This window comes from Callorhinus ursinus, unplaced genomic scaffold (genome assembly GCF_003265705.2).
Source record: "Callorhinus ursinus isolate GAN/ISIS: 27379988/994484 unplaced genomic scaffold, GSC_fseal_2.0 scaffold1, whole genome shotgun sequence".
In the NCBI taxonomy this organism is placed as follows: domain Eukaryota; kingdom Metazoa; phylum Chordata; class Mammalia; order Carnivora; family Otariidae; genus Callorhinus; species Callorhinus ursinus.
Genome location: NW_027397063.1, coordinates 97,298,492 through 97,311,507, shown reverse-complemented (window position 1 = coordinate 97,311,507; position 13,016 = coordinate 97,298,492). Strand labels below are relative to the sequence as shown.

Sequence of the window (13,016 nt, the reverse complement as noted above, 5' to 3'; positions counted from 1 at the left end):
AGTGGGAGGGATGGGGTGGCTGGGTGATGGACACTGGGGAGGGTATGTGCTATGGTGAGTGCTGTGAATTGTGTAAAACTGATGAATCACAGACCCATACCCCTGAAACAAATAATACATTGTATGTTAATTTAAAAAAAGAATGGAATAATAGAGTTTTATAATCTCCAATCCCCCATTTCCTCTTTTATAAAATTTTCCAGGTCAGAAGTATCCATGGTATTTTGATTTAGGGTGAATCATAATTTATTTAATTGTATCCTAGTCTTGGACAGTTGTTTTCTCTTTTTTTTCTGTTAAAATGATATTGTGATACATAACCTCATGCTAAATCTTTTCACATATCTGTGAGTGTTGCCTTATGATCTTTCATCTTCAAATTATAAACTTTTGGTTTTTTTTGTCTGATACTTTTAAATTATGTGATTGTGTGTTAGAATTTGTTTAATGCAACTAGCACAAAGTATGAAAGCAATCTTTTGAAGAAATTCTTTCCCTTTACCTATTTTACTGCCATCCCAGCACAACAAGGGGGAAGGGTATAACAAGAAGAATCAGAGCTCTGTGTGGCTGATGATGCACTTCATCTCCTTCACAGTCTTGCATAAAATTGTCCTGCATACAGAAATCTCTGTAAGCATTCTGATTGTAAAACATACCGATTCATTAAAGAAACTGATGTTTATATGGTTATGTGACTCTATTTGAAAATGTCTTAAATATTTTTAGATCTAAACTTCTCTGTCTTCCATGTATTCATTTCCTTTATTATTAACCCTAAGTATATTTCTTTTTATCCCATAAGTATTTTTAGCTAATACTCTGTTCATGGTAGGTCCCTGTCCATATCCATTACTAGTATTTTCCAGTCTTGAAAAATCTCATTATAATATATATGTATGATTTGTGAATTTATTTATATGTACAAATTTGTCAGAAAACAGAGTACTGTTCTAAAGTATTCAGAAGTTTCTAAATCCATCAGGATTATTCCAATGATATAGATGATGTATTATCTTCGTTTGCCAATTGAGAGAGAATAGTTTTATTCAGGGTAAAAACATTAGAATTTAAGGCTTCTCCTATCTTATCTATTCATAATTTACAGTATTTCATAAGCCCCCCCATAAGTTAGAGTTATTTTCATGTTATATTGGATTGGTTTAATGTTCAGAATAAACTTCAGTGAAGGTTTAGAAGCTTTTTTTTTTGCATTCTGAAGTAAATTTTTGATTCTTAATATTAGAATGTAATTCATTTCCAAATTTTAAATATCTGATTTTCTCCTTAGCATAATTTAATGCATATCCCTACTCTATCCTGCCCACACACACCTAGCTAAATAATTTTCTGGTTTTAATATAACTACATCTGGACTGAATTGCGACTTTTTAGCTGTGTATCCACACCTGTTCTAGCATCTGATGTATTAAAGTCCAAATGTTATTTCAGTCCTTTCTGGCATTATGTGAAAAATGTTAATGTACTTCAAGTATACTTGTTTCAAAATAGATGTGAATCAAATCTCTGAAGTATAAACCCTAAAATGAATTTTCCAAGTGGCTATATCAACATCTGAGCTTTGTAAAATGTTTGCTAAAGTTAAAATAGGTTAATTTGCAATTGATACAGTTGAATACTTATTATAGAACTTTCTTCTATTATTGGTATATATTCTTACATCTGCAAAGGTTTCCTCTGTTAATGCTCATTTAAAAAAAAATTTAAGTGAGACATTACTTTTGTAAAAGTCAAAGCTCATTAAACTATGGTTAATGAAATATACATATAAATATTCTCTAAATGCAGCATACTGATTATGTTCATTCACATTAGTTATATCTAATCAAAAATCCCACAATTTCAGCCATATAATTAACCATCTAACTAAATAAAGTCATTTAAAATATTGGAAAAATAAAACAGGTTTAGATTTAAAGGAGTTATTTATTTCTCTAAAACATAATTAATCATCTTGAAGGCAAAATGAGGCACTTGATTATAATTTCTCTAATGACAAGGGAATATATTTTATTGGTATTTGTAGACTGAATCCAGTTCGCATGGACCCTACCTATAACAGAGTAGATGCTCAATGAGTGTCTAGTGAAGTAAAATAACCTATTTATAAGGAAGTTTGCATTTTAATGCCAAGCACATATTAGATATTATCAATGAAAACTGCACAACTCTTCTGTTCCATGCTTTTTAACCCTAGATACATAAATTTAAGCATTTAATTGCAGGCGTTCTTATTCTACTATCTACAACATTTCATTTATTCATTCAACAATTATTTTTTGAATACTTCCATGCCTCAAACACTATGAATATAGCAGATAAGGTTTCTGCTCTCGTGGAACTTACATTCTAGTGAGTTTATATTGTGAAGATTAAATTAGTGTAATGCACATAGAATGTAGTGCCTGGTAGAGTAAGTACTCAGCACTTATTAGTTGTGATGATGATGATGGAAGACACCTTTATATAAATGCTATTCAAAGCCATGAAACTAGATGAGATCCACTAGAGAGAAAATGCAGGTAGAGAAAAGGCTACAAACCGAACCCTGGAGTGTTCTAAGAAGAAGGATCCTCAACAGAGACTGAGAAACAATTAGCCAACAAGATGGGAAGAAACTAGAGTATAGTGTAATGGAGACAAGAGGAGTGTTTCAAAGAGGAAGTAAACAATTGTGTCAAATGCTGCTAAAAGGTTGAATTATATAAGAACAAAGAATTGAATTTTGAAATTGCCAGGATAGCATGTCATTCTTAACTTTAAAAAGAGCTATTTCAGATGAACATAGGGGAAGAGAAGGAAAAATAAAGTAAGTTTAAAAACAAAGAAGGAGGCAAACCTTAGGAAACTCTTAGCCATAGGAAACAAACTGAGGGTTGCTGGAGGGGAGGTCAGTGGGGGGTTGGGGTACCTGGGTGATGGGCATTAAGGAGGGCACATGATGTAACGAGCACTGGGTATTATATGCAACTGATGAATCACTAAATTCTACCCCTGAAACTAATAATACACTATATATTAACTAACTAGAATTTAAATAAAATCTTTTAAAAAAGAAAAAAAAAGCTATTTCTGTGGAAGAGTGAAGAAGAAAGCTCAATTGGAGTAGATAGAAAAGAGACTGGGGGAAAAAAGGCAAATCATGAAAAGAGAGACAGGAATGACTAAGAAGTATAAAATGAGATGATCAGCTTCAATAGTGAGCAGAGAACTGCAGATTAAACCAACAATGAGACACTACTTTGCACTCTGTGGATTGGCAAAAAAAAAAAAAGTAAATAGCTCTTTCTGGTAAGTATTTAGGAAAGCAGGGGCCTTCATTTAGTGAGGTGGAAATGTACAGTGGTGCCTCCATCCTGGGAACCATTTGGCATTAGTTAAGTGTGTGTATGCCTATGACCTCATAAATTTGTTCTGAGGACATGCTGCAGAAAAACTCCCTTGTAAGTACACAAGAAGATGGGTAGAAAGCTTTTGTCACAGGATTATTTGTGGTGACACAAAGTTGCAAGCAACTGGGTTCCATCACTATAGGACTAGATTAGTAAAATGTGACATGTAAACACTTTAGATATTATATGACAGTCCGAAAGAAATGAATCATATTTATATATGGCTGCATGGGTAGGTCTCAAAAATAATGTGTAGTGAAGACAAGTAAGAATGAAAATGATATGCATAGCTTAACATCACTTGTGTAGTTTTTAAAAACACCTGCAAAAAGTACTATTTTTTTTCCACACATAAGCAAATTAAAGTCTACATCAAATTCACTAACACTCTAGAATGGTTCCCTCTAGAATGGATCATTCCCAAATCCAAATAATATGTCCCAATGTCTTAAAAATGAAGTTAACAACCTTCCTTGTTACTATATACCCCTCTAGCTAGCTATTCACAGAATCAAATGCATTGTCTTTAAAGTTTCAACCTCATCCCCCACTTCCACATCAAGTTCTCTAACCCTGTTTTCTTTTGTACCTTGAACACAACTGAGTTGATTAGACACCTTAGTACAGAGCATGCTATCATCCTTGACTGTACAAGAAAGACCCCTCTCCAAACAATATTTCTATAAAATATGTCAAACAGAAAAATTCAGAGAATAATATAACAAATGTGGGTGAATTCATCACCCATATTTAACAAGTTTTAACATGGCCATTGTTACTCTGTATATTGTTAAAATATTTAATTAAACCCTTCATTTTTACCCTTGCCCATACAAGGATAACCACTGGTGACACTTGGACTGACTGCAAGAACAAGGTCCTCAAGGTAAAAAGTGATGAGATTCAGAGAGGAAGTGAGTGTGGGAGCCAGGTGGCCTCACTCGTTGCCACCAATGATAAGAGCGAGCAGGGAGTACTCACTATGTGCCTGCCACTGTTCTCTTTACATACATTAAATCTCTTAATTCTCAATCCTATGCTGTAGTCACCATTTTATAGATAAGGAAACTAAAGCACCTAAAGTCACACAGCTCATAGAAGCAGAGCTAGGATTTGAAAATAGGCAGTCTGGCTTTAGAGATCATGCACTACACCTTTATATTACCTGTCATAGGAGTGTTAAAAATGGTGAACTTCTGTTTTTCCTCTTCCTCAACCGTTTAAAAAAGTATAGAGCCTTCAGTTTCTCATTTAGAAAAAATTCCCGTTTGGGATCTCTGAGGGCCAATTCTGCTTGGTTGTTCTTTCATTCTGCTTCTTGAACCTACAATCAGTTTCCTCCACTTTGAACCAGATTTTGTGTGTGTGCGTATGTGTGTGTGTGCACGTGTGTGTGTGTGTTTATACAGAAAGCTTTAAGCTTGAAATATCTTTCCACTATAAAGGTTCTATTTATTGTTTTCTCAAACGTTATACTAAATATACTCTCCAAGTGACTGTAATGTTTTTTTATCCTTCTATAAAATAGCTAACTATGAATACCTTTTGTATTTGTAGTTTCTAGAAACATTTTGGAATAGCAGCATTCTCTTAAATGACTAATTACCCCAAATCTGATGCCTGTGTAATGCTATCCAGCAAGCAGCTGGCTTCGTATGAAGAGAGGCTAAGAGCTCTTTTTTGTCTTGTTCATTCAAAATCATTTGCTTCTTATTTAATATCTGTAAAGAACGCAGTCACATCATAGTAGAATTTGCTGTTGTAAATTTTGGATTGTTTCCATGGGTTCCGCCTTACATCTGCATGGTGTTTAAAGCCAATGCTTCCTTTCTTTTTGTAGGCAGTTAGGGCCTTTTGCCTCATAATCCAATGTCATGCTGAATGACAGAAAATTGAAGTTGAATTTATTTAACTATAGAGAAGGCCTGCACAGAACAATACACTTATTTAAGAACTCCTTGCCTCAGGAACTGAAGGAGCGGTCTTGTGCAGGTGGCTTAATCTCTCTGGTGCTTATCCTAACTGTGCTCCTTTATTAAGGACAGAAACTGGGCACTCTGCTTCCAAAAACAAAATGACCCTGCTAGTCTACCAGAACCAATAATAAACCAATAGCATGCTTACTCCTCATTCAGAACAGTAAAGAGAAGTTCTGTGTATTTTTTAAAATAATTCTTAGCGCTTCTTTATTAGAGAAAATGTAACCAAAAGTAAAAACAACAACAAAAGAAACAGCCATGAAAATATGTTAACTCTTAATTATATACTGCTGGTCAGTTTACATTATGGATTATTCATGATGAATCTTTTTTTTCTCAATTCTCTGTGGTATCTTCTCTGTTTATATAAAGTGATTTCTTTGTTGACATTACTTGTATTTTCTGTTTCTATTTACTTCACATGGCAGCATTCAGTGGTTTCTGTGTTGTAGAGTAAAACATTTATTTCCTTTCCCTGTTTTGACTCAGAGCTGCTGTAAATACATAGTAAACTTTCTGAAGGAAGTGGCTTCTTCACTCATTGGGCACTGTGAAATAGACTAAGCTGTCTGTGCTTATCTTGAACCAGGGAGAAAGGGATATTTGGGGTGGGTATGCAGAGAGAATAATACTGGAAAGTATAGTAGCTTTTCCTTTCTTGCATGGGTCATGATTGTGTAGTTTATTTTCTTTTAAACCTAGTAAATTCTGGAAATATAATGCACAAGTATATTCAAATGTGAGCTTAAGAATGCTTTCCAAAGCAGGGTGCCTGGGTGGCTCAGTCGGTTAAGCCTCCAACTCTTGATTTCAACTCAGGTCATGATCTCAGGGTTGTGAGATTGAGCCCTGCTTTGAGCCCCACTTCAGGTTCCTTGCTCAGTGGGGAGTTGGCTTGAGGTTCTCTCTTTCCCTTTCCCTCTGCCCCTCACCCCTGCGCACTCTCGTGCTCTCTCATGTACACACACACTCTCTCTCTCAAAAAAAAGAATACTTGCCAATGCTATAAAAATGGGGTTGTAAATTAGCTGCCATTTTTACTATCTACTATTGTAATTATCAGGAAATTGAGAATTAATTGCATAAAATTCACATATCAAGTACCAATTATTTGGTCAAGATAATCAATTCTTCCTCTTAACAATAGCTGTATTTAGAAGTGATAACATGAAATTTATTACATAGGCTCAGACCCATGCTTCATCTAGTTTAAGATTATGTTTTGACAAAAGCACCAAAGGACATTAATAAGAAGGCATACTTGTTCTTTCTGAAGTCAGTGTCATAAAGTTGGTCACAATAATACCATATTTGTCTTAATTTCTTTCATTAATTATAATAATTTTTAAACTTTCAAAATTTAAACCATCTCTTGGAGTTAGACATTCTGCTAATTTACTACATATTTTATGTAAAATACTTTTTATTCATCTTAAGTATACCCCTTTAAAGATTCTTAAACAGATCTATAGCTACACTAACCATACTTTCGTGGACGAATATCAAATCCCCTTGTAGCTTTTATATTTTGAGAGCCCATGTAGGAGAGTTAGAAAGATAAGGACTTAGGGATGAGTCTAATCTGAGTTTGAATCACAGGAGCACTTCTAACTAGCTATGTCACCTTTGATAAGTTAGTTAATTACTCAGATCCTTAGAGTCTTCACTAGTGAAAATATGTATCTGTTTTTCATGGTAGTTGTGACTGTAAATGAAATGATATAGGAGAAAACATTTTGCACAGTGCCACAGAGTGCACCATCAACAAACACTAATCTCTTTCCTTCCTTATTCTTCAGAGGATGGGTTGAAATCTTTTGGCTGTGCCTGTGTGAATAGAACCCCTCTACAAGTCCATATGAACTTAATGACAAAGCAATCCATTGTGCAACATTCGTAAGAGATTGCTTTGTTTCAGAAGGTTGCACTCAAAAATAAATTATATGTATGTCATCTTTTCCCTCATATAATGATATTACTTGATAACTGGGGAAAATGGACCCTACAAATACTATCTATCAGTTAAGTCCTTATTGACTTTTACTTTGAGCGGCCATTCTTTCAAACTGATCCCTTCAGCTGAGTTAAAAACCTTCAGTCAGTTAAACTGTTGGCTAATGCATTAATTCATTGTAAGATATTAGGCAAGTGGTGCCTAGGTGGCTCAGGTGGTTAAGGTTGATTTCTGCTTAGGTCATGATCTCAGAGTCATGAGATCGAGTTCCGCTTTGGGATCCACACCATGCAGGGAGCCTGCTTAAGATTTCTCTCTCTCTGTGTCCCTCCTCCTCTCTCAAAAAAACATATAAATAAATAAATATAAAAAGCATATTGTAAGATACCAGGCAAGAGAATCAGAGAGTATCTCCTTTTTTTTCCTCATCTGAAAAATGGGGCTATTTGTACCTAGATAGAAGTTTGAGGGATAACATTAAATAATGTATGTGTAAGTACTGGATAAACATGAAGATTTATACTAATTTCTGGCAAATTCTAATTAAAACATCCGTTTAGAGTGATTTTTGTCTTGTTTTGTTTTCTAATTTAAAGGAACTGGCTTTCTTCATAAAACAAAGCTAAGAAGGCAGATTGACAATATATATAGAAATGTTATGTATTTGTATGGATGCACAAAGATTTTAAAGTTTACTATTAAAGCTATGTTATTAAAACATATCTGAGCAGGTGTAGCATAGAAATTTTATAGTTCCAGGGTGTTAAATTATTTTCTCCATAGAAACCAGTTAGTCCATCTGTGTAAGTTTATTTTCTACTTTTCTCTCAAAAAGAGTGCCAACAAGAGCTGTCATTGCAGTGGGGGTTCAGATCATAGTTCCCACACACAGGCTAATGGCAGGACCCACTTCATTCAAGCCATTTGTTCTTTCTGCTTTAGTTTCAGTTCTGCATCTGCACACGTTAGACACGGCTGCTTGAATAAGCTTTCTCAAACACTGCTTGAATTCCCCAGACTATGGAAGCCAATTTCCTGCTTGTATTTTCTTGGCTTTGAAAGTTATTAAAATGCCTATTAGATGCTACCCAGAGTTAACAAATTCTTTACCAGGAGCCTTGCACATGGTTTATCTATTTCAGTTCTACCAGGAGGTCTCAGTGATACTTCTCAGTTCCTGGCCACAAGAGCGAGCTCAGGCAGTCAGGTGTTTCAGAGGTGAGCCACATGATCAGAAATTCATATGTGTGTCAGTGACATAAATTTCCTTTAAAAACATTAGTAAAATTTAGCCTATTAGCTGTTTGAAAATTAACAAGATGTTGGTGGCAGAAAGAGGCCAATAAATTGGATCTGTCAAAAACCGTTAATTCTGTGGGGTTTCCGAAGAGATGAGCTGCATATCCAGGCAAAGTGGAGTAAACAGCTGTAGTATGCTGCAGGAACTGAATGGCAGTTCTAAAAGAATATGTTTTACACTCTGAAACTATCTGGACATTTTGAATGTACTAATCAGATGAATACACTGTCATTTCAGATTTACAATGTCAAGTAGAGGCACTTGGGCTAAACCTTCAGAAGGCAGTGACCAAGATTGACAACTATAAAGCAAAGCTCATGTAAGATGGTAAACATTGAACAACCTGTAGATTTTAGAAAGCCTCTCCCACCCTTACCATCTGTTCTCTATGACTCTTTTGGCAGTGATTTCATTGTGTGAGTGTGGTCTGCTTTTCTCAGGAACTTTTCTGGCCTGTCTTGTATATTAAAGGACATGTAAATATTTTTAAATACATAAAATGTTTCTTTCACTCAATAAGAAACTTAACCTATTCATGTATTAAAGCTTTCCCTGGTTGTTCAAGTATAACTCAATGTGAAATATTCTGATTTTTTTTTCTCTTAATGTGTCTCTTTATTATCCATCCAGAAGAAACAACTTTGAAGTTGTTTCTTAAAATTACCAATTTTAAGTTCAAAACGAGAGTATCTTTGAAAAAGTATCTTTGAGTATCTTTGAAATGCTGGAGTACTTACGCTTTATACAAGGAAGAAAGAAAATATTGGAAAACAAATGACAAGAAAATGCCCTTGTAAAATATCCAGAGCACTATTGCTTTTAGAAATGAATTTACTTCAGAAGTTTCAAAAATTACTTTATGGTATAAATATCATACATCTATAATTATAATACTAAAATAGAATTTATATAATCTTTGAAAAATAAATTTTTATTTTGTGGTATATAATCTGGTAGCTCTGGTTTTCAGTTCCTATATTTTGGAAGAATGAACCTCACAAGAAATATAAATATTTAGAATGCTTAGCAACCAAATGTTGTGTTGACCATGAACTACTCCTAAGAACAATGTGTTTAATAAAATTCTTAACAGTGCAAGGAAGAACAAATTCCAAAAATGCCCTACCAAATTAATGTATACTTGAATTATTTGTAGCAAAATAATTTGTCTTTTAAAAACAAAAGAAAGCAAATATTCAAGCTTTACAAAACTGTGGTTAATAGTACAGTAAATACAGTAATTCAACCATCTGTGTATAATGGCTAAGGTTGAGGGAATGAGTGGACAGGGGGTCCTTGGTTGACTCACTGGGCCCAGGAAGTAACTTTCTGGATGAAAACAAGCATGAAAGAGAGAAGCAAAATGGTGATTACCCCCCCTCCCAAAAAACCCATTGTTCCCCACCCTCTAGTAACATTAGGGAGGGCTTTGGCCATATGGACCTCTCATGTGGAGGGCAACCTAATCAGGCCACGGCAACTCTGTGACTTTGGCTTCTTAGATCTCAATAAGTGACAAAGGCACATTCTAGGAATAGAGGAGTAGGGCTGGTACTGACTAAACTAAAAAGGGAATTTGTGGATCCACCAAGACTTATCATATGTAGTGGAGTCCTGGCAAGTTAGGAGAGAGGCTAACCACAGAAATAAGCATTCTGAGGAAAAAGAATAAAGCTCATTGGTTGTGACATGAATTGATTTTTCACTTGATAAATTGGCACAGAATTTTCTATATATACAGGGAACATTCCCATTTAATATTCACATAGTTTGTGGTATTTTTTATTAAATATATATATATATTTTAAAGATTTTATTTATTTGACACAGAGAAGGAGATACAGAGCGTGCACAAGCAGGGGGAGCAGCAGGCAGAGGGAGAGGGAGAAGCAGGCTCCCTGCTAAGCAGGGAGCCCCATGTGGGGCTCGATCCTAGGACCCTAGGATCATGACCCAAGCCAAAGGCAGATGCTCAAGCGACTGAGCCACCCAGGCTCCCCATTATTAATTATATTTTTAACATAATTTATAATGTAAATACTGAGAAATGACAGGAGTCAGAATAGATTGGAGATGGAGTGAGAAATACCACCTCACTAAAGTCCATCGAACAAATTAGCTGGAGGAAATGCTTTTGTTTCAGTTTATAAAACTGTTGCTTCCTGCCCTATATAAGAACTTCTTAAAATTAGAAAATGGGCAGAGTATCCATTTTTAGAAAACTGAGTTATGAAAGAACTACTAAGTCTCTTGTGATTACGAGATGGTACCACATCCAAATGGAACCACCCAGAGACAGGAAGCGCCTGTTTTTCTGGTATCTCTTTAGAAATGAGGAAAAAATGTCCCAGAAGCCACTAAACAGCCCTCTCTTTACATCTCTTTGGCTGAAACCCTTTACATACCCTCTCCTAAATGAATCACTGGCGAGGGGAAAAAGACTACCACAATTAGTTTAGACCAAGTAGGATTATGATAATGGGGCTCCGATGGCCAGGAAGAAAGCTGTAGTGTATGTCGAGAAGGTAACCAGTATTTTTGTGTGTGGTGTAAGGAAATGGTCCAGTTTCATTCTTCTGCATGTGGCTGTCCAATTTTCCCAACACCATTCATTGAAGAGACTGTCTTTTTGCCATTGGACATTCTTTCCTGCTTTGTCAAAGATTAGTTGACCATAGAGTTGAGGTTTCATTTCTGGGCTCTCTATTCTGTTCCATTGATCTATGTGTCTGTTTTTGTGCCAGTACCATACTGTCTTGATGATGACAGCTTTGTAATAGAGCTGGAATTGTGATGCCGCTGGCTTTGCTTTTCTTTTTCAACATTCCTCTGGCTATTTGGGGTCTTTTCTGGTTCCATACAAATTTTAGGATTATTTGATCCATTTCTTTGAAAAAAGTGGATGGTATTATGATGGGGATTGCACTGAATGTGTAGATTGCTCTAGGTAGCATTGACATCTTCACAATGTTTGTTCTTCCAATCCATGAGCATGGAACGTTTTTCCATTTCTTTGTGTCTTCCTCAATTTCTTTCATGAGTATTTTATAGTTTTCTGAGTACAGATCCTTTGGCTCTTTGATTAGATTAATTCCTAGGTATCTTATGGTTTTGGGTGCAATTGTAAATGGGATCGACTCCTTAATTTCTCGCTCTTCTGTCTTGTTGTTGGCGTATAGGAATGCCACTGATTTCTGTGCATTGATTTTATATCCTGCCACTTTAGTGAATTCCTGTATGAGTTCTAGCAGTTTTGGGGTGGAGTCTTTTGCGTTTTCCACATAAAGTATCATATCATCTGCAAAGAGTGAGAGTTTGACTTCCTCTTTGCCAATTTGGATGCCTTTGATTTCTTTTTGTTGTCTGATTGCTGTGGCTAGGACTTCTAATACTGTGTGGAATAGCAGTGGTGATAGTGGACATCCCTGCCGTGTTCCTGACCTTAGGGGGAAAGCTCTCAGTTTTTCCCCATTGAGAATGATATTCGCTGTAGGTTTTTCATAGATGGCTTTTATGATATTGAGGTATGTACTCTCTATCCCTATACTCTGAAGAGTTTTGATCAAGAAAGGATGCTGTACTTTGTCAAATGCTTTTTCTGCATCTACTGAGAGGATCATATGATTCTTGTTCTTTCTTTTGTTAATATATTGTATCACACTGATTGATTTGCCGATGTTGAACCAACCTTACAGCCCAGGGATAAATCCCACTTGGTCGTGGTGAATAATCCTTTTAATGTACTGTTGGATCCTATTGGCTAGTATTTTGGTGAGAATTTTTGCATCCATGTTCATCAAGGATATTGGTCTGTAGTTCTCCTTTCTGATGGGGTCTTTGTCTGGTTTGGGGATCAAGGTAATGGTGGCCTCATAAAATGAGTTTGGAAGTTTTCCTTCCATTTCTATTTTTTGGAACAGTTTCAGGAGAATAGGTATTAATTCTTCTTTAAATGTTTGGTAGAATTCCCCTGGGAAGCCATCTGGCCCTGGGCTTTTGTTTGTTGGGAGATTTTTGATGACTGCTTCAATTTCCTTAGTGGTTATAGGTCTGTTCAGGTTTTCTATTTCTTCCTGGTTCAATTTTGGTAGTTGATACATCTCTAGGAATGCATCCATTTCTTCCAGGTTATCTAATTTGTTGGCATATAGTGGTTGAAAGAGCTAAATGTGAGACAGGAGTCCATCAAAATCCTAAAGGAGAACACAGGCAGCAACCTCTTCGACCTCAGCCACAGCAACTTCTTCCTAGAAACATCGCCAAAGGCACGGGAAGCAAGGGCAAAAATGAACTATTGGGATTTCATCAAGATAAAAAGCTTCTACAGCAAAGGAAATAGTCAACAAAACCAAAAGACAGCCGACAGAATG

General features: G+C 35.7%; 1 protein-coding gene across 8 annotated transcripts in view; it reads left to right on the top strand.

The window, feature by feature from the left end:
- Positions 1 to 13,016, top strand: part of LEKR1 (leucine, glutamate and lysine rich 1) — a 186,479-nt gene that overhangs the window by 116,699 nt on the left and 56,764 nt on the right. For all 8 annotated transcript variants that reach the window (XM_025879937.2, XM_025879929.2, XM_025879922.2 and 5 more), the window contains one exon: positions 8,884 to 8,965. In XM_025879937.2, the coding sequence (XP_025735722.1) occupies positions 8,884 to 8,965 (82 nt within the window). The remainder of the gene's footprint in view (positions 1 to 8,883; positions 8,966 to 13,016) is intronic.